The 24,693-nt window shown below is 39.3% G+C and overlaps 3 protein-coding genes and 1 non-coding gene across 4 annotated transcripts; 1 reads left to right on the top strand and 3 right to left on the bottom strand.

Annotated features, from left to right (window-relative positions):
- Nucleotides 1–304: 304 nt before the first annotated feature.
- LOC122664753 (probable pectinesterase/pectinesterase inhibitor 61) lies at nucleotides 305–2,545 on the bottom strand. The gene is made up of 3 exons (XM_043860726.1): nucleotides 1,554–2,545; nucleotides 1,140–1,276; nucleotides 305–1,036 (listed from the first exon to the last, which is right to left on the bottom strand). Exons 1-3 carry the CDS (start codon nucleotides 2,543–2,545, stop codon nucleotides 339–341), a joined length of 1,827 nt encoding a protein of 608 aa, XP_043716661.1. The 3' UTR covers nucleotides 305–338.
- Nucleotides 2,546–10,721: 8,176 nt separating this feature from the next.
- LOC122666076 (hydroquinone glucosyltransferase-like) lies at nucleotides 10,722–12,158 on the top strand. Its single transcript, XM_043862186.1, has one exon. The coding sequence runs from the start codon at nucleotides 10,722–10,724 to the stop codon at nucleotides 12,156–12,158; it is 1,437 nt and encodes a 478-aa protein (XP_043718121.1).
- Nucleotides 12,159–13,498: 1,340 nt separating this feature from the next.
- On the bottom strand, nucleotides 13,499–13,570 carry TRNAC-GCA. Its single transcript has one exon. It is a non-coding gene; the product is annotated as a tRNA-Cys (tRNA).
- A 366-nt stretch (nucleotides 13,571–13,936) lies between these two features.
- LOC122665130 (mitochondrial adenine nucleotide transporter ADNT1-like) lies at nucleotides 13,937–24,229 on the bottom strand. Its single transcript, XM_043861199.1, has 8 exons — nucleotides 24,019–24,229; nucleotides 21,905–21,953; nucleotides 20,896–21,059; nucleotides 18,385–18,422; nucleotides 16,956–17,068; nucleotides 16,688–16,801; nucleotides 15,245–15,580; nucleotides 13,937–14,369 (listed from the first exon to the last, which is right to left on the bottom strand). The coding sequence occupies exons 1-8, from the start codon at nucleotides 24,183–24,185 to the stop codon at nucleotides 14,286–14,288; spliced, it is 1,065 nt and encodes a 354-aa protein (XP_043717134.1). The 5' UTR covers nucleotides 24,186–24,229; the 3' UTR covers nucleotides 13,937–14,285.
- Between the last annotated feature and the right edge of the window lie 464 nt (nucleotides 24,230–24,693).

The following is a 24,693-nucleotide window of genomic DNA, read 5'->3' as shown; positions in this document are numbered from 1 at the left end:
ATTTAATGACGAAAGAGTGCAAGGTCCATGAGTGGGACGTGAGAGTGTCGTAGAAATATAAACACTGATCTTGTGAGCTTCTTTTTCCCTATAAAACCCGAATCATTATCCCCTCCAATTCCTCACATGGAATAGAAATGATCACCCTACCTCTACCCGAAAACACTGCCCAGAGTGGTGTCCACTTCTCCCTATTAGGGGAATTGGGGAGATTGGAGGTGCCCACGAATTGGAGGTGATAATTATTCATAAAACCTAGGTCTTACATCATGATCCTTTGACCAAGAAGCTAAAATAACAAGGAAAAAATTAAAAATAGAAAAAAGAGAAAAAAGGGGTCAAACCGATAGTCCAGCGACAAAGGCCACCCCAGTCGCCGGCAACCATGACGATCCATAGATGAATTGACCGACCGTGAATTTACTAGCCTCTACAACAGAGGTGATGACCCGGTAACCGCTCCACTTAACCCGTTGCCCCACAGCTCCACCTGGACCGTAATTCATGTACTCCCCGTAGTAAAGGGTGTCAAGGGCAAAGTTGCCATTCCACTCCAGCCAACCCATAGGGTGGATGTGATCCCCCATGTACGAAAGCATATACACCGTCCTCGAATACTGTTTCCAAGGACTACCCAGATACGTCGGGTAGGCTGATTTAACGAGTTCAAGATCCGGAGTAGGGAGGATCCGGCAGTTATGTATTGAAATTCCGGTGTTCTGGTTCGGGTCCTTACGATTCTGGGCCGTAATAGTGTTCTTCTGTTGGGCCATGGGCTTGCGTGCGTAGAGATTGCAATTCTGCAACACCACTGCAGCGTTTCCAAATATGAAATCCACGGTTCCATAGATTTCACATTCCCTATAGAACTGCCGCTGCGAGTGTACATAAAGCGTGTCTTGATACCCAATGATGCTGCATCGATACACCACCGCATGGTCTGCCCCTACTCGCAAAGCCACCGCTTGATGCTTTGCAGGCCCTGCGTAGTTCTCGAAAGTCATGTCCCTTGCTATAAATCCACTCCCCGTCGCCGCTGCAACTCACCGGATTGTCGGAGTTAAAGAAGAAGAAGAAAACGATGAATACATATAATTGAAAATTAAAAGTTACTGTTTGTTTGTAAATAAAATTCCTACCGAAGGAGGCAGAGTGGAAGGTGGTGTACTTCTGGTAGACATTCTTTCCACCCGTTATAACGGTTTTCCATTTCCCGTCTCCCATGAACATCAAGTTGGTCTTCTTCCTCCCCACCTTCAGGTTGTCTTCTTCGTACCTAATTTCATTTCATTTTTGAACAAGAAAAGGAAATAAATATCATCAAATGTTCGATTTTAATGTTCCTGTTACAACGCTGGCAGCCAACGAAATGGGATTTTAAAGGGTAGAAATACAAAAATCTAAGACGGTTCCCTTGGCTGCCAGCCTTGTAGCAGGAACATTTCTGCTACAAATGTAGCAGCAAAATTTTTTCCATTCTAAAGCATAGACGCTAGATTGGACTAACCTATGAGATAGGTTAAAGTAGTGTTCCATTTTACTTTTAATGTTACCTTCCAGCCTTCAGGTAAATAATGATACGGCGAGTGCTCTGCTCTGGAGCAGCTTGGATAGCCTCGGTGATCGTCTTATAGTTGCCGGTTCCGTCCTTAGAGACCACAATGTCAGCCCGCATAGCTGCAGGGGGCATCTGAAGAAGCCTTCTATCCATTTTCGTCAGCCATGCCGGAAACCCAGCACCACTTTCATTTTCCTCCTCCATCATCGGAAAACCGGTTTCCATCAATCTCCGCCGGTTTTGAATTGGAACGCCGGAGAAGTCCTCGCCGTCACTAGAGTAAGCGAAGATAGCCAAGCAATTACTTACCAACTCCGACAAATCCTTAAGCTTCGCCGACATCTGATCCTTCACGTACCCACCACTCACATCATCGAATCCTTCCGTACAAGTGTCCTGATTGGTGAGTGCCGCGCTCAACCACGTCATCACGTCTTGTGTCGAACCAACGGGCCCTCCACGTCCGTTTCCTTCAGCAGGCGGCGCCACCGACATCAGTGACCGTGAAAGCTGATCCACCGATTCCTCAAGGAGTTCAAGACAATCCTGGTACGCCGACCGAACCAACACGTCCATCTGTAAGTTTCCAATATCCGAAACGTCATAGAGTGCTTTTCCGATACGTTGAAGTGTCATGTTGACTGAGATGTGAACGAGGTCGCGCTGACCGGCATTGAGAGCTCCGGGGAAGTCGACAAGCGAGTTGACACAGAGATCCGGGTACCGAGTCTTGCTGCAGGCTTTGGAGATGGACTGCGTGGGTTTTCCCCGAATTGCATGAGCTGGTTCACCGGAAGCTTTTGGTCGGAGTACGACGACGAGTCCTGCAGAAGCCACTGTAGCGACGACGAGAACGAAAGCGAAGACGCCGATTATAATGAGCTTGCGATTTCCTTTCTTGGTTGAGGTGGTGGGTTTCTCCAGTTCGGTTGGGTGAGATTCGTGAGACCCTATGGACCCCGATGATCCGAGCCGGCCATAACCCATTTTTTCCTTGCAGGAAAAGAGAAAGAGTGGAGCTGAGGAGGAAGCGAAGAAGGGTATGGATCAAGAGAATGGAATAATAGCGGGGAAATGTGAGCTTTAGAATGGATTTAATATAATGGAAGGAGAGGACTGAGGAGGAGCGATTAATAGAAGTTGGTGTGAGGTCTATGTCGGAGGCATAGCTGTATGCTACTTTCAGGAAAGAGAAGAGAGATAGAGAGAGTTGTGACACCACTCACCACTTTTCACTCAGCCATGTGTTTAGTGAAAGGTAACGGATCAGTCACCTTCAAAATCGATATGATATCGATACGGTATTGACATGAATCAATCGTATTAGACAAGTTTATCCTTATTTTTTTTTTTTTTGAAACTCTTTTATCTCTTAACTGTAGCGATTCACCAATATAATATCGGCCAGGTATTATTATCGATCACCTTCAAAACCATACAGTATCAATCCTATTGGACGATTTGATACCAACACCTCAAACCATGCACTTAGGTCTTTGGGGGTGGGAATCAATGTTCTAAGTTGCAAAAAAAACCTCTCCAATGCGCCAATGAGTCGAACAACTTTAGATTTCTTTGGGGTACATGTCGGATAACTTCAACCATCCGATATGCACTACACTCACTGGCACGCTGGAGAGGATCCGTACTCACGTATTAATATCATATCGATCAATATTGATTCCTATACGTATTGGTATCCATACTTACTGTTTTCATTGTTCAAATTTTGGTTTCGTTTAAAGTTTGTTAGAGAGATAACTAATGACTCTTTTCATCTTTTGTACATGATTTTTTTTTGGAAGACATTATTAGAATAGGAGTCGGGGAATTGGACCTTGCTAATTGATTTACTCCGATGTGAATTGGATTCAAGCCTAAAAATCCTAAAATTGACTCTCAAATTTGAAAACTCAGTGATCCAATGACCAAAACCCTAGAATCAGTTATGTTGAATCATGGAAATGATTACGGCAGATCCAATTACAGATTTTTAAAACGATAGAGAAGAGTAGGGGTGGAAATTGAATCAATTAAAACAGTTGATGATATGGATGAAAATTAATCGATTTCGAATTTGGTCAATTCAAATCCATCGATCAAAAGTACAAAATCTAGGGTTAGGAATTAAGATAGAAAATTTTCTAATTGGTTTAAGTCCGACAAAAATAATCTAGAACCGATTCAGATCCCAATTTGGAGTTTTAATAACCTTAAGAGAGGTACGTGGTAGGGTTGGGGTACGAAACATAAAGAGGTTTGGGGCAAGTTACAAAAGAAAGAGCATTTGGAGAATAGAGAAAAGACGAAGACGCTTGGATAGAGGGCGGCAGCGTAGGGTTGTGGACTTGTGGCTCTCTCGTCTTTCTTTCTCTCTAATGCGCCAAGAAACAAATGGAGGGGGGAAGAGAATCGAACACTAGAAAGTTGATACACGTGGGAAGTTTCATAGCAGGGAAAAATATGTCCTTTAGCTTACCTACATTACACGTGGGACAGATGGCCCTTGATTGATGATTGAAAACGAAAACGTGAGGTTTCATTTAATTTTTTTTAAAAAAAAAAACTGAATTTGACAAACCTTCCCTGTCCTGCATGTACGTGTAACTCTAAATCATAGCCACCCCTCCTTTATCAGGGGTGTGGGCCGGGTCTAGGGCACACCCACATGTAGAGGTCTCAAATCGTAATCGATCGGTCTGATCGGTTTCAATTGGGTCTAATCGGTTTTGTATCACTTTAAGATTTTGTACTGTAACCGTACCTTTTTAACTAATTGGTCCTATATAGAGGTTAGACATGAACCCTACCCCTGCTTGTCACTGGTCTATAATCAGGTTTATATCAAATAGGCTTTAAATGGGTCGGGTCAGATTCGCATCAATCATGATATGTTGTTTTGGCCCTATTTTATTTACTTTAATTGATTTCTTATCTAGATCAATAAATTTCTCAAATGATTTAAGTTTTTTTTTTTTTTTTAATTTTTTTAATTTTGAGTGAATTGCCCATGTCCCATAATCCTATCAATTGGTTCGATTTTAATTAAGAAATATGAGATTCTCTAAATTTTCTTCTTCGTTTCTTAATCTTGTTGTGACCTAACAGGTGGCAAGTTAAAAGATATTGGCTACAGTTTTTTTTTTTTTTTTTTTTTTTGGGATGAAAGTGTAATCACACAAATCATACATCAATTCCAAAAGGTTAATCGACTTTTAGGACCGTGGAATGGCAGATATAAACAACACACATCATACTCACTCACCCGATGTGGGACTAAACCCACACATCCTTTCTTTTATTTTTTTTTGATGAAAGTGTAATCACACAAACCACACACCAATCCCAAAAGATTAATCGACTTTTAGGACCGTAGAATAACAGATATACATATTGGCCATAGTTTTGTTAACTTGTTTCACCACTAAAATTTGACAACTAGTCAATAAAACGTGCTCCTCATACTTTATATATTTTTTTATTTTTTGAATTTATTCTCTATACCTAAGCATGGCCACTACATTAGGGCGGGTCAGTGAGAATGTGCACAAAAGCATCAATATGTGTAGCATTTCCACCTTTTATTAGGGTGGGACGATCATTTCACTGTGTCTCTGGGCATTGTGCATACACACTCGGACAGTTTTATTTTGGGAAAATATCATCCCCATCCCCTCTAAGTATCCCTAATATCAACCCAGTACCTAAGTTTTGAAAAATATCATCCCCCTCCCCTATTTTTTAAAGTTACTATCATCCGTACCCTAAATGACTAACTCTGTTAAAATAGCATATGAAAAGTCAATATTACCATTTTTAAATTAGAGTTAATGGGTGGATCCACCGACCCAACCTTGGCACACATTAGCACCTTCTCAGCAGTGCACGTTAGCAAATTCCAATTACTTAACTTAAAGAAAACCTTTTTCTTTTAATTATATTGAGGGAATCAGACGGAGAATATTCCCCATCGTCTTCCCCAAATCGACAAACAGGGAAAAAACTCTATTAGGGTTTCAATTCACCCACCGCCGCCCCTATGGTGGCCAAAAGGAGGGCCAGCAGCCTCCGAAATCATGGGCGAACGACAGCTGCTGCTGCTATTTTGGAGATCAAACTAGAAGGGCTACTCGACAGTAGTTGAAGGCTGGTCTGAGATTAGGTTTGGTCTATGCTGATAAATCTCTACATCTGATCCCTATATCAAGAATTGGCATATCTTAGAATATATTCATCTCTTTACCTTGAAGTTTTTAGAATTTATCCCTTGATATATTATCTCCACTCGATGGGATTCTTAAGCTCATCTATGTCTCTTTGAGTGTGTTAAAGTAAATCTCTTGAATCCTGAGTTCAAATCCTACTTCTGTTAAAGTGACATACTGATATGTACAAGGGTCCGGGTTGAAAGAAAATAAGGAAGAAGATAGGAAAGGCATAAGGTAAGTAGATGGAAATGAGAAGCCAAATAGAAGTTGGGTGGAGGGTGGAAAGTGGAAGGTGAAAGGCGGAAATTGGGGTGATTGTAGATGGTTGAATGATAAAAGATAATAGAAATCAAATCTCCAAAGCTTAATTTCAGTTTTAACAAACCGGATTCTCTGTTTTTCTATTTATTTCAACATGGTTTGATTTGTTACTTAAATCTGATTTTGTAACCTGTTCAGCCCCAACTTTTGGGACATCAAAGAGCATCTCCTAGGTAACCCTTCGAGCTTAGTTTGGTGGGCATCAGAGCAATATCTTGGCTGCTATCTGAAATCACCCGAAACCTGCAAATTTTGGATTCCAGAATTTTGGGTATCGTTTTTTTGGGTTTTGGAAAGGAAGTGGGTCACGGTGTGATGATAAATTTGGTTAATTGAAGGAAAAGAGAGATGGGTTCAGTTAGGGTGTTTGGAGAAGAAGAAGAAGAAGAAGAAAGATGGGAAGAAGATTGGAGATGGAGATGTGGGCTTGAGTTTCAGTTTCATGTGGAGAAAGAGATGGGTAATATCCAGTCCAAGAGAAGGATGGAGGAGCTGGGTTACAAGATGGAATTGGGGTTCGACAGTGGTGGTGGTGGTGGCGCTGGTGTTGGTGGTGGAAGAGGATCTGTGGTTGCAACGGTGGCGATGATGGTGGTGCTGGCAGAAGAAGAAGAACAAACGTAGAGAGGAAGAAAAAGAAATGGGGTTTTGGGTTGAAGAGGGTAAAATTGAAATAAAATTACTAAGGGTAATCTCGGGTTTTAGAAAAATTGGATATCACTTAATGGCGTTTTTTAACGGTTAGGGTACGGTTGATATAATCTTTATAAAGTAGGGGAAGGGGAAGATATTTTTTAAAACTTGGGTACTGAATTGATATTAGGCAAACTTAGAGGGGAGGGGGATGATATTTTCCCTTTTTTTTTTCCTTTTATGGAAAAAACTTTTTTAGTTGGGGGCCGAGTATCATCTTTGTATCTATCTCTTTCCATCTCACATAAAATTGACATCGCCATCATCCAATATATGATACCGTTATATAGAATCTCATTGGTATTGATCTCCAATGCACCTTGTTAAGAGAACCTCTCCCACAAAAATATAAATGGACAAAGGCAACAAAGAGGAAAACTACTTACAATGGAAAATTTTCAAAATATTTATCATAGAAAAGAACGATTATCGTGTTTACTATTAGTTGTACCATTCAGTACTCGTTTTCTTTCCCTTTCCTTCACTTTCTTTATTTAATCGCCACCTCTTTCAGTCGTCAATCTGCCCAAATAACCCTTAGTAGGTTTCATGAGACTTCTATGAAGGAAAGGGTACTAAAGTAATAACAACATGATAATTAAGTGGGCAGAGTAATCCACCGACAGCTCTTTGAGAGAAGATATCTTTTTTTTTTTTTTTTTTTTTTTAGTAAATTTGAGAGAAGACATCAGTATCTGTAATCGCCTTGCCAAATATCAATACAAATTGGCCATATCAAGTCGTATTGGACCATTTTACCCATGGTTTGAGATATCGATATCGGTTTCAAATTGGTATCACTAGCTATCAATCTCAATACTATATTTGTATCGGTGAAATGGTAGTATCATATTGATTTCTTAGGTGATCGATACCCGATCCAATATCATACAGTAAAACTATGGTTTTACCCTTCAAAATATTCGATGTATTAGTTTTATTGGACCATTTTACCTTCAGTATGGTATGACTGTATGAGTATCATGTTGAAATTGGGTACCGGCTATACCGGTACAAATCACCAATACACGGAATACGACAATACGACATGGAGACCTTGAACACACTGGTGGGTCCAGTCTCCGTTGCCTAGGAAGACTGAGTAAACTAAAGATGGTACGCATTCGTAATTTCGTATTCAAAATGGTGTCACGTAGTACTTGCAGGTACCAATTATTAATTTATTATGTGGTGTGATAATTCCTTTTCTTGGCCTCTTTCTAATCTAAAAGTTAAGGCCAAGGGAAGTCCCACAATAAGAGCCACACATTTATACTGTATTAAGACGACGAAAGCAGTCAATTTTCTCTACAGAATGATTCGAATCCGACGGTCTAAAAATCGATCTTTGGTAAAGGTGGTAGATATAGCGATGGATAGGGAGAGGTCACATGAAAGTATAAATAGTCACGCAACAACATATCATCAATCAATTTTTTGAACCTCATGAAAAAATTGAAACTGATGGAGAGAGAGTGATGGACCATGTGGTAAACAGGTAAAGTAAAGTTGGGAAAGAAGTCTAGGGGATGTCAACCGGTTTGGTTTGGTTGGTTTCGGTCGAACCTAATTGTTACAATCAATTTATGGTCCCTACATTGTCATCGATTGTTTAGGTAATCGGGTCTCGTAGACTAGTAAGGACTATGGACACACTTCTATCAATCCAGTAGAATATTAGTCTATAATCAGATAATGGATTCAATTTTTCACCGTCTCGTCTTCTTCAGCACTCTTCCATTCAACGCCAACAATGTAACTGTAACAATGTTCTTTTCCGGCTCATGACTTCCCTCAAATCTCCATTGGTGATGTAAATGGATAATTGCAAATCTGTATTCAAGATTTATATTTGTATCCATTTAGGAAATCAGTATTCGAAAAATTGATTTGAATTCAATTCATTTGCATCCCTACTTGTTGGGCTATACCCAAACATCAATGTCGATTGATTAATTAATTGGCCTAGACCTTGCATTGGTCTGTTTTCTAACCCGCCAATCTAATGTTGGGTTTTAACCTATCAGGTCTATCGATGCGGGCCAGCATTTAACACGAGAGAGAGAGAGAGAGAGAGAGAGAGAGAGAGAGAGAGAGATCGATCGATCGATCTTATCCAAATCAAACATTATTAGAGTAGAAAACAAACAAGAAACCACTAGGAAAGAGATTTAGAGTGACTAAAAGAAGTAATTAATTCAATGGATTCACTTTCTCATTTCCTTTTCTTTTAAATCATGAATCCCGACTACGAGAGTCCGAGACAAGATAAATTAAATTAATAAAAGATTAATTTGTTTAAGGATTAAATTGTCCTTCACCTATGTGAGGATTTTTTTTTTTATCAAAAATAAAATTTGGGGAAAGTTTTCATACATGGCTTCATAAAATTTGTATTAGATAAAATCAGAAACAGAGAAATTTTACCTGAGATATACAAGGATAGGTGGCGGCTGAGCTCACCAAGAAACGAGATATAAAAAAAAAAATGTCAATCACAACAACTGAAGATGCCCAATTAAGAGATGAGCTCAAGCCCTGGATCAATCAGAGGTTTAGATCCAAAATTTTGATGCAAGTGGTTGATTATATCGAGTTCCAAATTCACTGAAAATGCAAGTCGAAATCGACAAAAAATGGAAAGAGAAATACGTTTTTAACTGATACCATTGATACATATAAATTTGGTATTAGTATCAATATTAGCCATGATTGATACTAACACGAATTGACCAATACGATTGATTAAAGAGATTCCTTCTTCACCATGGATATATTGGGTTTGTTGTTTAATACTAAATTTTTTTTTAGCCCTAGTGTATGAAAAAGAGAGCTTCAATTTTGGGGACTTTGGAGTATGATTCTAACAGTTGTTATTGGATCAGTCGAATCAGCCAATTCGTATTGATAGAGAGACCAATACCACTTCTTGGCCGATCTTGGATTAAGAAATTCCTAATTTTTAATAAAATTGATTGTAAAATCGTCTATTTTATAATCGGTACAAGCGAATCTGTATCAATATCGGCCAAAACCGATATTGGTTACTAATTAATCACAGTTGGGTGAGGGAAAGAGAAAGAGACACGGTGGAGGAGATTAGCAACAGCGACTTGCTTCTTTGCTATTTGCAATAACGACGAGGAGGTGATTTGCAAAGACACAGAGGAGAGAGGCAGAGAGAGTAGAGTAGTCATGTTTCAAGCAAAGCGTAGCGGGAAGAAATTAAAAAAACAAAAGAAAATTTTGAAGGAAAAATAATTTCTCTTTCATTTAAAAAAAAACCGTAACTCCGCCGTCTAACTCTGTTTGCTGCTGAGCTGTTTCGGACTCTTAACCAACCTTCTGAGCCGCCAGCTCAAAAATTAAAACTTGAAAGATCAGTAAAACCTAACCATCATTCCCTATAAAACAATCAAGACCCCGACCGACTGATACCGTGGACCACACACTAAAAGTTAAACTTTTTTTCTGTGGACATTAGTGCACACACATAGCTCAAAAGGGTTATCCAACCTTTGAGCCACCTCAAAAGTTACAAAAACAACTAAAGTAATCCACAACCCAATAACTTCTTTGGCTCTATGATTGAACCATATGGGCCCGCCCTCATTGGAAATTATTATAATAAAAATAAGATGCTCTTAAACCGAGATTCTCTATTCACTATCATAAAAGATACTCTAAGATTTTACCCCCCAAACAAAAAAGTTACCGTGGGAGCACGATGACAGAGACTAAAAGCTAACACTAAGAAAAAAAGGTTATACCCAACAATCTCTATATAACTAGCCCATCTTCTCTTTTATTTTTTGGTAAAGAAGTAGCTTTCGCTTTTCCCCAATTCACGGATCACCATTTCCTCCAGAGAGTAGCTTTCATAAAAAAAAAAAAAAACTTGCAGAGAGAGAGAGAGAGAGAGAGAGAGAGTAGCCACCATCATGGAAGAAGCACCAACTGACCAACAAGCTCTTCCTCATGTTATCATTCTACCCAGTCCAGGGATTGGCCATATCATCCCCCTTGCCGAGCTCGCCAAACGACTCATCCTACACAACTTCGCCATCACTTTCACCATCCCAAACGACGGTAACACTGTCAAAGCTCAGCAAGATGTCCTTGATGCCCTCCCCAAATCCATCAATTGCATCAATCTCACCCCTGTCGATTTCTCTGACCTACCCGACGATGCCAGGCTTGAAACCATCATCAACCTAACTACTTCTCGTTCCCTCGATTCTCTCCGTGAAACCTTAAAGAACATTTCTGCAACTCATCGCATCGTTGCCATGGTAGTTGATTCCTTCAGCACGGATGCTTTCGATGTGGCCAACGAACTCAATATTCCACCATACCTCTTCTTCTCCGCTGATGCTCTGCTTCTTTCGTTGACACTCCATGTCCCAAAGATGGATGAGATGTACAGTGGGGAGTACAGAGACATGCCCGAACCACTCAAATTACCCGGTTGTGTCCCGATTCTTCCAGCTAATTTGACGTCTCCATTGCAGGATAGAAGCAACGATGCCTACAAATCGTGTCTCTACCACTACAAACGTTTTAGGATGGCTCAGGGTATTCTGCTAAATAGCTTCGACGGCGTGGAAGGATGTGCTATCAAGGCTTTGAACGATGGGTCGGATCCAACCATCCCACCGGTCTACCCCGTTGGACCGCTCATCAGGAAGGGTTCGAAGGCTGGGGCTGATGAGGATGATGTGGAATGTCTGCGTTGGTTGGACGACCAGCCAACCGGTTCAGTTCTATTCGTGTCCTTTGGGAGTGGTGGGACCCTCTCCATGGAGCAGTACACCGAATTGGCCTTTGGATTGGAGCTGAGTGAGCACAAATTTTTATGGGTCATCAAGAGCCCAGTTCAAAACAAATCAAATGCCTGCTACTTTAATCCCCGAAGCATACAAGACCCATTTGCTTTCTTGCCTGAGGGGTTCTTGGAGAGGACAAAAGGGAGGGGCTTAGTGGTGCCTTCATGGGCTCCTCAAGTACGGGTGCTTAGCCATGGTTCGACCGGAGGGTTCATCACCCACTGCGGGTGGAACTCAATCATCGAGAGCGTGGTACATGGTGTGCCTTTCATTGCGTGGCCTCTCTTTGCAGAACAGAGAATGAATTCACAGCTGCTGGTGGAGGATTTGAAGGTGGCAATCAAGCCCAAAGCAGAGGAAAATGGAGTAGTGGGACGAGCTGAGATTGCGGCCATTATTAAATGCCTCATGGAAGGAGATGAAGGAAAGAGAATTAAAAAGCGGATGAAAGAACTCCAGGCTACTGCTGAGCAGGTTCTCTCTGAGGATGGGTACACACCAAAAGCACTATTAGAGGTGGCACAAAAGTGGAAAACTCACGTTGCCATTTGATCTTCGATCCAATTTCTATCTACCCTTGGTGAAGACATGTTGGTTTTAAATAAGTTTTTATTTTTATTGTAACTCGAATATTATCTGGGAACCGGGTCAGCCTTGAACATTTTATTTAAATGAATCAAAATTAAAACGAATACAAAGCCAGGGACATTAGAGAAATTATCAACGTCACCCGCTGTGTTATCCTATTACTGTGTTATCCCGTTATTTGAATGCAATCCCACTAAATACCATAATATCAGATCTGACCTGAAAACTAGTTCTTCTCAACAACCCAATTTTGTTGCACTTTGGTCTCCCTTCTTCTACTCCATCTTGGTGGCCCCGATGCTGTCAGCACTGAGCATAGAAGATAACAATTCTGCGGTGGAAACACTTTCTTGGATTAATTGGTGGAGAATGTGTTCTGATGTGTCAAATCTAATATGATGCTACTTAATAGGGTTACATTAAAATAACAGGATAACTCAAATAATAGCGCTGAAATTTAACAGTTCCATTTCCACTTTTCAAATTTACCCTGCAAAGATAATAGTCCATTTCATGGGGGTATTTTCATTGTCAACTTTTCTCGTGGATGAGGAGCCAGCTATGAAAAGCTTTCCTCGCCGTCACTTGTGGATGAGTACCACAAAGAGGAGATGCACAAATAAAAGCTCCAAAATGTTAACCAACTCTCTAAGCACACTTGAACCGAGTACAAGCGAAGTCTCAACTCAAATAAATCTCAATCCTTACTTGACGGCGGCCAAAAGTGATGCCACTGTTCGCCCTCGTTTTTACCATATATCTCTGGGGCATTTTAACATACACTGATAGTTGCATTTATAGTCCAACTCTCCAACCTGCTCCAGGAAGAACTTGGTTTCATAGCTTGAGATGTTCTTGACCACAAATAAGATACCATCTTTAGCATAAAACAAGTGAGGATCCGGATCATCTCCTGTGCGCATCCAACGGGTGGAAGCACCTGGTCACGCATCCCGAGTGCCTCCATCAGTTGGATGGGTGCTGGAGGTGCCGGTTCCAGGTAGAGTGGTTCTCTTCTCAGTTCTCATCATTCGAAAAAAAAAACGTACCTAATGCACAAGGCCCCCACCATTGCGGGGTCTGGAGAGAGTCATAATGTACACAGCAAGCAGCAACATTACCTCTACTTTCACAGAGAGGCTGTTTCCCTCACAGGAAAAAATATTTCGAGTGCTGGAGGAGCCGGTTCCAAGTGGAGTGGTTCTCTTCTCATCATTCGGAAAAAAAAGGACATACCTAGTGCACAACAGCGTTACCCCTACTTTCGCACTGAGGCTGTTTCCCTCACAGGAAAACAAATTTTGAGAGCCCAACCAGGTTCAAACCGGTGACCTCTTGATCTGCAGTCAAATGCTCTACCACTGAGCTATGGGCCCGATTCATTTCTTCATTCGGGAATGTTTGGTATAACACCTGCAACTGCAAGCCTCCCTTTAGATGATTGGAATTCTTCTGTAACATGGCTTCTTCGCTCCCTCCATGTCGAAAGGTAGGAATTTCTAGCAAAATTTGGGTCAATTGCATATTGGGTTGGGCAAAGAATGAAAACCAACGCATGCTTCATATCAGCTTCCTCCAAGGTAGGTGCTGCTGAGATATTAATGATCACAGAAGCTGCCGCTGGTTAATACATAGTCATCCCATCACAGATTGACAGAAGGTCAAAACTTGTAAAAGCGTATGGCTTATATCAAAAAAGGTGGGGCAAAATTCTATTCTAATAACCGGAAAAAACAACCATGTTAACTTTTGGGAAAGGATTCCTTCAAATTTATGAGAAATACCCAACATCTGACGTTTCTTACAAACCTTTATTATCACAGCATATGAATGAGAAGGCTTAGCTTACAAAACACTAAAGCATGACTGGACAGGGGAGGGAGAGGAGGAGAATGGAGATGGAGAGGGAGAGAGGGAGAGAGGGAGAGAGGGAAAAGATGGAATCTAGGTTATCAACATTCTCTACATGAGGTCCATCACTATCCACATTCTCTGGGGAAAAAATTTCACCAACCTGCCATTCACCATCTCTCTTTCCTTCACCTACAAAAATAGCGTGACTGTTCAACAAATATCCCTAGAGTCCTTTCTTCAGTCTGATATTCTCATCTCAACTCCAAGAACATCCTTCACCATCTCGTATGTCACAAACGCAATTGCAATGGATGGAACAACCTGAGTAAAACAGCAATGGTGGTAATATAACTTCCACGACACTGAAATTAAATAGAACTGTACGCCTCATACCCCAGCAACATACCAGGAGGATAGAAGCAGTCGGCTTATTATAACAAAATAATATTTAAAAAGGGTACCACTTCACAGCATGCATTGGTGATATTTTATATTCATAACTATGCATTGATTCTGCAATGAGGCAAGCTCAGAAGTTATTCAAATTTTGTCCACAGGTAGACCCAAAGCCCTCACAAACAAGTCAAGTTTCAGCACAATCCGAGTTTGTCACATGGCAAAACAATACATTAAAAACTTAAGAAGCACAAACAGGATGCACAGAACAGCCATTGGGTTGCATGGACATACATGGAAGGGTCCGCTATTACATGGAAGAATAGATGATTAAATTTGTGGCTGAAATTTGACATGTGGCCAATCCAGATCATTCCCTAGATATCTAACGGTCGGATTTGCCACATCACTCTTCCATGTGTGGCAGAATGAGTGGCTATGGTTGCAAGTTGCAACGCACATTCATGGTGACAATTTTTTCCTTAAAAATCACATGTTCGTACGTATCTCTTTGTATTAGACCAACAGGTTCATTTGTAGTAAGGTGTGCCAACTAGAATCAGTCAGGACTCCGAAGGATGCATATATATATATATATATATATATACAATGTCAACATAATAATGAGCCTATTCATTTACTGCATGGGCCACCACTGTAGACAATGTTTCGGATCATCAAACTAAAGTAATCAATGAATAGCAGGTCCAAGACCCAAACACAATCATACTGAGGGTGGGGAAGGGGGTGGGTAAACTCTCTACCAAGACAACTTAAAGGTGTGATAATATGATACTGACCTTCACTGAATTGGGGACTAAGCCCTTATACAATGCTCCAAAGCCCTCGTTCCGAACTGTCTTTTGGAATGCATCTGCCATGCCCGAATATTCAACTGGCTTCCCATCACCGGTGACAATTGAAGCAGCATCCTTCCAGCCCCCCATCTGCATTCTTCGGCGAATAACATCAAGTGGGTAAGCAACTGTCTGGCCAACAGTTCCTGCAGCAGCTCCACAAGCAAGCTTTGTTGTCACGCTCAACTCAGAACCATCAACTAGGCCAAATGGTCTAGTTTTGACCAGCCATTCCTTCAGGGATTCATAAACAGAAAAGTTGAGACCCACATACGGAATCTGCAAAAAAGCAAGAAACAGTATAAGCTAGTGAGTGTATAAAGTTCCTGCTTGGATTCTGCAAAGGGAAGCGATTTAGAAAATCAGAGGAGAAACAATGGTAAGATTCAATTTTAGGTATGCTATGTTTTAAATTATTTGTTCTTCTGGAGGAAGGTGTAGTATAAGAAAATCTTATCTATATGTTCCCTCTCATTTTGCCTTTTCATTTATATACAAACAGCTGAAGAAGATGCCAAGATCACCAGAGAAATCTAGGTTTCTGTAGCAGTCAGAGAGAGAACAAAAGAACTTGCCAACAGTTTAGAGAAGCTGGTATAACAAGCAAATACATGACAATGATCAAATAACAACGTTTAATGCATCACGAGATTTCATCAAAAAATGAGCAAGCAGAAGAAGCATCAGCATATTGCTGTCATTACACCCCCTTAAAGCCTTTATACAACCCTCATAAATTCTCTACTCCACTGACCATAATTAAAGCGAAACGGTATTTTTTTGCTGAAATTTCAGCTCCTATCCAGTTTCTCTTTATTGTCTTTCTTTTTATCCACTGTTGATTCATATCGTTAAAAAATAACTGTTCATCTTTTTTCTACTTTTGAGGTCTAGTATGTGTTTCCATCTCTACATTCCTTTATGGTATCAAACCCTACTATGATTTTTCTCCTGCCTTGTACAACCCGAACATTTCTAAATTAGACATCCAAAACCTATTCTATTCTCTCGAATATTTACTTACATACCAGATTTTATTTGTACTTCTTGAGAAAAATAACAGAAAAGACCTAACTGTCCTTGCAAAAAAGAAAAAAAAAATCCAATCTCTATTTCTTCTTTTATGGTCTAACCAACACTTTCTCTTGCAGTATCAGGAAGCCTGGATCCATTCAAGTATACTTGTCAAATGACAAGCACCGAACTTGAAGGGAACACAAGATATGACAAATGCATGTACCAAATATGTTGATATACTTTCTCATGTCATAAAATTAAAACAGTAGGTTATCTATGCACAGCAGTTTTCAGTTCAGGATAACGTATTGACAAATTAAAACAAAAAAAATTTGGGGTGGGGGGTCCAATTAGAAAGATTCCACTTACAACTCCAATGACGGAAGGAAGCCAACCTTTGTACAAAGCCCGTGGGCCTTCTTCCACGAGGACAGTTCTTAGGGCATGGAACAATCCTCTATACTGGTAAGGGGATTTTTCTGTCTGCAAGATAAACAAAAATAAGAAAAAGAAGAAACAACAAAAATGGGAACAATATTTACTATAACATGATATTAAAGTCAACATTGCAACGTTCAGACGAAAATTCAGGGCAAAACCACAGAAATAAATTCTCGAGAGCAGTAAAAGACAATACCTGCACAGTGATCCTGCCTCGTGCCAAGTCCATTGGGTAAGTTGCTGACATGGCAATAATTCCAGCAGTTGCCCCAGCTCCAAGGCGTAAAACAGGAGTCAGTTGAGCATCCTCTGCAAAAAAGGTAAGAAACAAAAGCAATCCAGATTCAATCCACTAGAACCTAATAGAACTACATTTATCAAATGAGGAAGCAAAATGTTTAATAATCAAATAAATTAAAATGGTGAGGACTACGCCATTTGGAAATCTCAACATCTTCCTCCGAGAGTCCCTAAAATAATTAGTCCTTAAACCTATTAGTCTCTTTCAAACCTAGTTTTTAACCGTAAAACTCTAGGTCTCATGGCTTCTGCTTGCTAGTTTCTCTGCTTTAGTTTCGAATCTGTCAGAAAGATAACATCAACTTGATCATCCTGCATATGTTCTCTGCAAGCAGGGACTCAATTCTTTGCTTCTAATTTCTATATTATTAAATCTTACATTAAGTCCCAAAACAATCTGCAAGAGTTATGCCTTAGGAATCTAAGTAATGCATCCAGGAGAGTAAAACAATCTTCAGGAACAATTACCTTTCCAAAAAAAATATCTCCACGTTAAGATTCACTGTGATGGATATAGGATCCAATCATTTTATTCCCCCTCTTTCTTTGGTTGGGCTCACTCATCAGTCATTTTACACCGAAGACAAGTACAACTAAGTGGCTTTATTCAAAGGCTGTGCAATCCAGATTATAGGCACTGGAACATTATTGCCCTTATCTTGGCTGAGGTGCAATTTGTGTTGCTTCTTAGTTTTTTGTCAGGAAATATTACACAAGAACAAATTGAGGACAAAAACCTTACTGTTTTCTCACAGGAAAATTTCTGTATTCAACATCCCAAAAATAGATTTCAGGCAAAATTCTGATATCTAAAGCAAAATTTTCAGAACAAAATAATAGGGTGTTGATTTTGTTTCCTTGAACAAAACCTCATGAGAACACAAACAATAGAGCTATGCTTTCTATCTCTCAAAAGGATGAAACTAGTTCAAGTTCTGGTTGATAAGTTGCAACAGATTCAACAAGCTTAAGAATTGCTACAGGATGCCGGCTGATTGAGTTATTATACATCCAATAAAATTGGATTGCACTAGAAACTATAGTTTCCTACCCCAAAAAGCAAAAAAGGAGAAAAAAAATAGTTGTAAAGTATTTTTTGGTTATATCCAATTATTCAAACTTATCTATCAAAAAATATATATATATGTTCAAAGTTCAGATCATTATGTGACTACCTATGCTTTGGACAGGCACAGAGTCTTAATTAATCCTTTAAATTCATAATCAAAATAATTATTTATTAGATAAAAAATAAAATAAAATAAAATGACATTAAAGTGGACAAAACTCGAGTAAAAATTACAGATTTTGAGTAATGACAATACCATTGCCAGTTTGTTGACGATAAAGCCACAAAATGCCCCTGTTGGAAAAGGCATGGAACAATGAGCGAGGAGAGGACAACAAATTACTAGATAAATGCCAAGCCAAAGCTTCCAGCAGCCACAAATCACATTCTTTTGTACTTAAATAGTAGTTGAGAGCCATAAAACCCAAAGAGTAGCAAAAGATTTTAAATGTATATTGTAGCTATGCAAATAAATAACACCACAGAAACATGAAATTCCCCCCTATCAAGCTAGCATTGCATGGATGATGCAAAACAATAAACAGAGGAGGCCGAGTACAAAGAATAAATGGAAAAATTTTCAACCAATTAGATCAATCAAACCAAACCCAATCTTTTAGTATTGATACAGCATGAAAAGAAATTACTAGACAAAGATCTCAAAGATTACTAGTGTTGGTATGGAACAGCAAAAACGTTACAAAACATAAGAGATGTCTCCACAATATATACTAAAAGAGTGTCACCTAGGCAAGAAGCTATAATTTTTAACCGTGGTTGTCAAGGTGTCGCCTAGGAGCCACCTTGGTGTTCCAGCAGGTTTTTTTTTTTGAGTCTAGGCGAGCTGTCGCCTTAGTGTCAAGACGTTATTTTCAATTTTTATTCCATTTGTTATGTTTTCTATTGACTTGTGTACATAATTCTTTTACACAGCGTTACAACAAATCACTAAAAGCAAAATAAATCGAAAGAAAGTAAGAAACACTCGACTCTGACTGCTCAAGCCTTGGCTCAGGGAGAAAATGAAACCCTCGACTCCGGCTCCAGCTCCAGTGACATCGGCGAACACGAACCTGGCTCCGATGACGGACTGCGACCTCAACTTTTCTTTTGGTAAGTTTCTTTTCTTCTTTGTCGTGGTTTGTTTTTTCTTTGTTCTTCTCCTCCTTTATTCCGAACTTGACTCTTCTCTGTCGAGAGTTCACCCCCCCTCTTTTCTCTGTTCTGCTTTGTTTAATGTTTTTTTTGTCTCAGTTCCATATTCTTCTTCTTTTTATTTTCTGTTGCATTTTTTTATTTCAACCTTGATTGCAGTAGTTTTTTTTCCTCTTCTTCTTCTCCAGTCTCTGTGTTTTTTTTTCCCTTCTTCTTCTTCTTCTTCGGTTCTTCGGTTCTTGCTCCTCCTTATTCTTCTTCTTCTTTACCAAAGTTGTTGAAACAACACAAAGAGAATTCGACTGAGGACCTTCACAAAGTTATAGAGGCCATTTCCCAGGATCATAGCGATAGCAATGAAAATCTGTACGGCAACATAAGGTAAGTGTTAAATGATGAAGAAGATTCTGACATGTTGATTACGTTCCTCCATGTGCCAAATGATAGAGGCTCAAATATCTTTTATTTTGGTACTTGATCTATTTGGAACTGGATTGATTCCTCAGTTATTAAGCCTTCATGATCATTCAATTCGCAGGTTTGAGTTAGAGGAAAATCAAACCCCTTCCACGTGCTTGTGTTCTTTTTTATCAAATGAAGCCATGTCATTCAGCAGTGGTTATTGGAAACAATGACTGTTCCCTGTGCAATGCCTTCTTATTTGTTTAAGATTCCAAAATATAAGCATGCCGCAGGAGCTTGTTAGTGGTTGCTTTTTCAGTTCTGCTGTCTTCTAGTTCTATGTTAATTTTTTATTAATTGTGGCTAAATTTTGATTTTTCATGATATAAGGTATATGTTGTAGCATACTAAACGATGTCAGAAATACAACAACAACAAACTCAGCCTTATCTCAATTTGATGGGGTAGGCTACATGGATCCAAACAAAACAAAGTAGAGAAAATAGAGGTCAACACCAAAAAAGGAATGGAAAAAGAGACGAGAAATGACAAATGAAATATAGAAAATAAAGGAAAAAGAATAAAAGATGTAAGAGGAAAAAGGCACAGCCCAGTAAGTTAGGATAATCTCAGCTAAATGGGGTCTGCGACTCTGCTACATCGATCTTTGCCCTCCAATAGGCTCTATCCTAGGTCATATTTGGTGCGGAAATAAAAAATAACAGTTGGGCGCCAAGGTGATGCCTAGACGGACGCCTTGTCGCCTAAGCGCTTAGTTGGCCCTCCAACGCTTTGGTCGCCATGTCGCTTTGACAACTATGCTTTTAACGGTACCCACATTCTCTCAAAATTACCACAGCTTTTCCTCCATATCATATAGGAGAAAGCAGGTTTATTTTTTCAAATCGCAAAGTAACAATCTTTGACAAACTGGCTCATCATTTCACTTTCCTACAAGGTTCGCTTAACATATGATATACCGTTCCTTAAAAGTTTTCCAACAGTATTTTCAAATGCTAAAATAGTTGATACAACAAAACGAACCTTCACCTACTCAATGAATTGCTACTACATAATATTTTCATATGTACATTCAAAAGACATATGAAATGCAGTATAAAAATGGTCATGGCCCTCCCTGATGTAAAGTAAGAGAATTGAATGCAATAATGATTGATATGAGATAAATACTGCCAGTGAAGAAACATGCCTAGATGCTTCTTCATAACTGAAAAACTTGACAGCTGAGTTTGGGACAATACGAGCACAATTGGTACCATTGCCTTTGAACAGTCCTCGGAAACCTTCGGTTCTCCATATATACTTCAAGCCTTGAATTGTTCCGTTATATTTTATATTATGAGAATTTTGAACCTGCATTTTTGAATCAGTATTTTGACAAAAAGGTAAAACACTGCCCTAATGCATTACATTTTAATGCATAATGGGCAATACAAAATGAATGAAATTATGAAAGGTGAAACAATAACTGCAAGATGACAATCTATTCGGGATAGGGTGGAAAGAGGAATATATGAAGATGCCAATTGTGTAGAAATAACGTTTCAGATGTCCAATCCGAACTCAAGGTTCATCTTTCATGAATTTAATATTCAGTCTTTCACTATCCCCAAGAATAAATATTCCATGTATCACATATTGAAGATAAGAACTAGGATGGGGGATCTCTACTCTTCATAGAGTAGAGAAGTATATATTCTGCACATATTTCCTGCCACATGGGAGGTCAGAAGCAGCCAAAATTCCAAAAAACTACCTTAGATGCGAATACAGTGTCTCAAACTTCCAGATTAATTAAACATAGCCAGTTGACCAAACATGTAAACATTGAGGTTGAAGTTTGACTGCCTGAATTCTGATCCTGCTTCCAATAATCCAATTCCTGTGATAAAAAGACCCTAAGAGAACGTAGGTTCTTACTCCAGAATCCACAGAATGGAGACAAATTGTGAATATAGCATTTTTAAAACTTCACCTCCTTGACATATTATATCAGTTGAATTTAAATCTACATAAACATCTTTGCAACTATTATATTCAACTGACATGTAAACAACTTTCACCAATTTTCATCATACACTTCACTCATTTATTAAATTGAGGAGTTTTATGGATCAAATAACAGAACAGAGTCACAGGCATAGAAGATGAGAAGTAGATAGAAAAAATAATTGATTGGTTTAGGAGAAAAAGAATACCTGGAGCAAAATCTTCAATCGTTCCAATGGAGCAACCGCAGTGCGTGACCTGCAACAGCAAAGAAAACATACATATAGCATAACACAAGCATTACATGACTAAATAATAGATCAAAAGCTCAACCGTATAGACGGTGCATAAAAAATACTTAGCTATTCTTGCAAAATTGTAACAACAGGTTATAACAGACGAACAATACAGAGGTCGGTCAGTTAGCAAACCCATAGTTCAAAACGTCAAAGGAAAATAAAATTTGGTCAGAAAGATGCCAACTTATGGTTACTTATTAAAAAAAATGACACTATTGCAAGGTCCTAAAAAACCTCTTAAATTAGAATATGAAAAAGAATAAAAAAAGCCCCAAAAAAATCACATGAACAAGAAACAAACCAATACAAACATCTCCTAGCTTATAAAAAATCATAACCATCGGACTAGTAACCACAGATGGGACTCTAAAGAGGTTACCACTACATATGGCCATTTCTTTTGGAAGAGTATCATGGAAGTTCATGATAAGTTCTCAATGGAAACACTGTTAAAGTCACGAGTTGTGGGGTGCACCTCTGGGAGGATAATAGGATGAGATAAGGTCAGCTAAATGAGCTTTGTCCAAAACTGCAAACACACAGGAAGAACCAGCAAATCTTGTTCTAATATTTGGAATGATGAAATGATTTGGAGCCTAATCTTCAGGAGGAGCCATCTTCAATGGAAAAGGATTGCGAGGATCTTATTAGGTAGCTTCACAATTTTAAATAGCATTGTTTCAGGGATAGCTGCATCTGGATTTTGAATTTTTTTTTTTTGGCCAGTCTTTCTTATAGTTCTATTAACCATATAAGTGAACACAATGATCCTTCACTAATTAAAAGGACCTCAGGAAATGGAGATCTAAATCCCAATGTTTGTGGAACCATTTACTTGCATGATGGTTCTCGACAGGGCCATACAATGGAAAATTCAAAATATTGGGTTTTCTATCTTGCCAATTGGCATGACCTAGCTAAAAAAGAGGAGAAATAAGGGAGGCATATATTTATACATTTTGAGATGAAAAGGATTTTAACAGTCCCTACCTTCAGTCTTAAGAGGCAACCAGGCTCTTTAGTCTTAGGAGGCAACAGGCTTTAGGAAATGCTCCCCTTTGCGCTGTGTTGGAGTAATCAGAAGGAAAGGAATGGACATGCTTTTTGAGACTCTTCTTGAACCATATATGAATAGCGCTCATCCTTGACGGAGTTGGCAGAGATTGACAGAATACATCTGCAGCAGGACGGGATTCCATGCTTGGGAGAATTAAACAACTGTACCACAATGAATATTGATAAAGGTGTCCCTGGATCATGATGTACAAACAACATTCACATGGCATTTGGGGAAGCACATTTATTTTGTGATACCTCAAAACAACATCTTATCATACATGAAATTCTATTGGTCAAAGATTATAGGCAGTTTTCAAGGTAAAAGGTTGTTACCAAGTGATTACCTAAATTCCCAGTTCATCGGACACCTAAGTTTAAGGCAATTAGAAATGCATCACAATACCAAAGTAGGCAAGAGTGGGGAAGAAGAAAAAAGAAAAAAAAAAAAAAGGGGGGGGGGGGTGAGATTCTCCTTTTAACGTTTAGACTTTAGAAGCAAAAGGAAAACAAATTATGAAAGAACATTACTATACACGACAGTGTTTCCAATTGGGTATACCGAGGTAGATACTAGGAAGCCCTAGTTAGGGTTTAAGAAACAGATTTTCATTACAGGAAAGATGAAACGCTCATTGCATATCTAACGACAGATGGAGAACAAAATGAACTCTATCAGCTGCAAAAACAGAACTAAATAAACCACTTGGTGTTTTTTTGTTTTATTCTCCAAGAAAATAAGAGCAACGTGATAAGAAGAAAAATCCAGCCAAGAACAATACCAAAGAGATTGCAAGCTCTCTAATAAGGCTTTAAACAACCATGAACCAACCACAGAATCAGAAATAGTTAAAAAAAAAAAAAGTGAATCAATGATCCAGATTCCAAGAAACTCTTTAAAAAAAACGCAACCAAAAAGAACACGTAACACGAATTTCACAGAAAAGCAAATTAGATGAGAAACTCACACTCCTCCCGCGATTCCTCCAGCAGCGAGAGACTTGCAAATACTGAGAACAGCGGGACCTGGAGTCTTCACTCCTTCCCTCGCTAGTTTCGCCTCTTCAGCGAGATTGACTATCGTCGAAACGGCAGACTCACCCGTTGTTTTCCTGACGACATCCTCAGAAGCCATTGAATTTAACAAGGGAAATCCTTCACCTGACACGTTTAAACAAACCAAAAAAAAAAAAAAAAAGGAAAACGTGAAACGTCTGTCAACGTTCACTTCGTGGAGGATCGATCGGCTTTTTGCGAAGCAATTACTCACCCTAAGTGTTTGGAGAAGCTGTCAGAGGTGCCTGTAACCTTGGAGAGAGAAAGATATTATGATTCTTCCTCGCTCGATCAAATACGCCGGGAAATGTTATTTATTAGTTAGAGTTTCTGCGACGGCGTTGGGAGTTTCCTCAAATACACACTTTAGTTTGGTCACAGTGAAAGAGAGAGAAAAGTGAAGTATTATCATGAGTAACTATGTTCTAACCAATGGATGATGGGTTGGGGGGACTTTTCAGTTGGTTTGACTTGGTTCGCTTTCGCTCTCTCAAATCTCTAGTGCCTTTCCGAAACGGAAACCTATTTCGCCTTACGCCCGTTGGATGCTAAACTGGGCTTTCACAGTTACTTCTTGGTGGCTATGG

Source organism: Telopea speciosissima, chromosome 6 (genome assembly GCF_018873765.1).
Source record: "Telopea speciosissima isolate NSW1024214 ecotype Mountain lineage chromosome 6, Tspe_v1, whole genome shotgun sequence".
NCBI lineage: Eukaryota > Viridiplantae > Streptophyta > Magnoliopsida > Proteales > Proteaceae > Telopea > Telopea speciosissima.
Note: the sequence above shows the minus strand (reverse complement) of the source record. Positions and strands in the feature narration are given on the sequence as shown.

Excerpts from the sequence above, each read along its gene's own strand:
- LOC122664753 (XM_043860726.1), bottom strand. The coding sequence starts at position 2,545 with ATGGGTTATGGCCGGCTCGGATCATCGGGGTCCATAGGGTCTCACGAA. Across the intron at positions 1,277-1,553 it reads ATTTACCTGAAGGCTGGAAG|GTACGAAGAAGACAACCTGA; the intron begins GTAACATTAAAA and ends AAATGAAATTAG. Across the intron at positions 1,037-1,139 it reads CTTCCACTCTGCCTCCTTCG|CGGCGACGGGGAGTGGATTT; the intron begins GTAGGAATTTTA and ends GGTGAGTTGCAG.
- LOC122666076 (XM_043862186.1), top strand. The coding sequence starts at position 10,722 with ATGGAAGAAGCACCAACTGACCAACAAGCTCTTCCTCATGTTATCATT.
- LOC122665130 (XM_043861199.1), bottom strand. The coding sequence starts at position 24,185 with ATGGCTTCTGAGGATGTCGTCAGGAAAACAACGGGTGAGTCTGCCGTT. Across the intron at positions 16,802-16,955 it reads GAGGCAGGATCACTGTGCAG|ACAGAAAAATCCCCTTACCA; the intron begins GTATTGTCTTTT and ends TTTATCTTGCAG. Across the intron at positions 15,581-16,687 it reads TTCCTTCCGTCATTGGAGTT|ATTCCGTATGTGGGTCTCAA; the intron begins GTAAGTGGAATC and ends GCTTTTTTGCAG.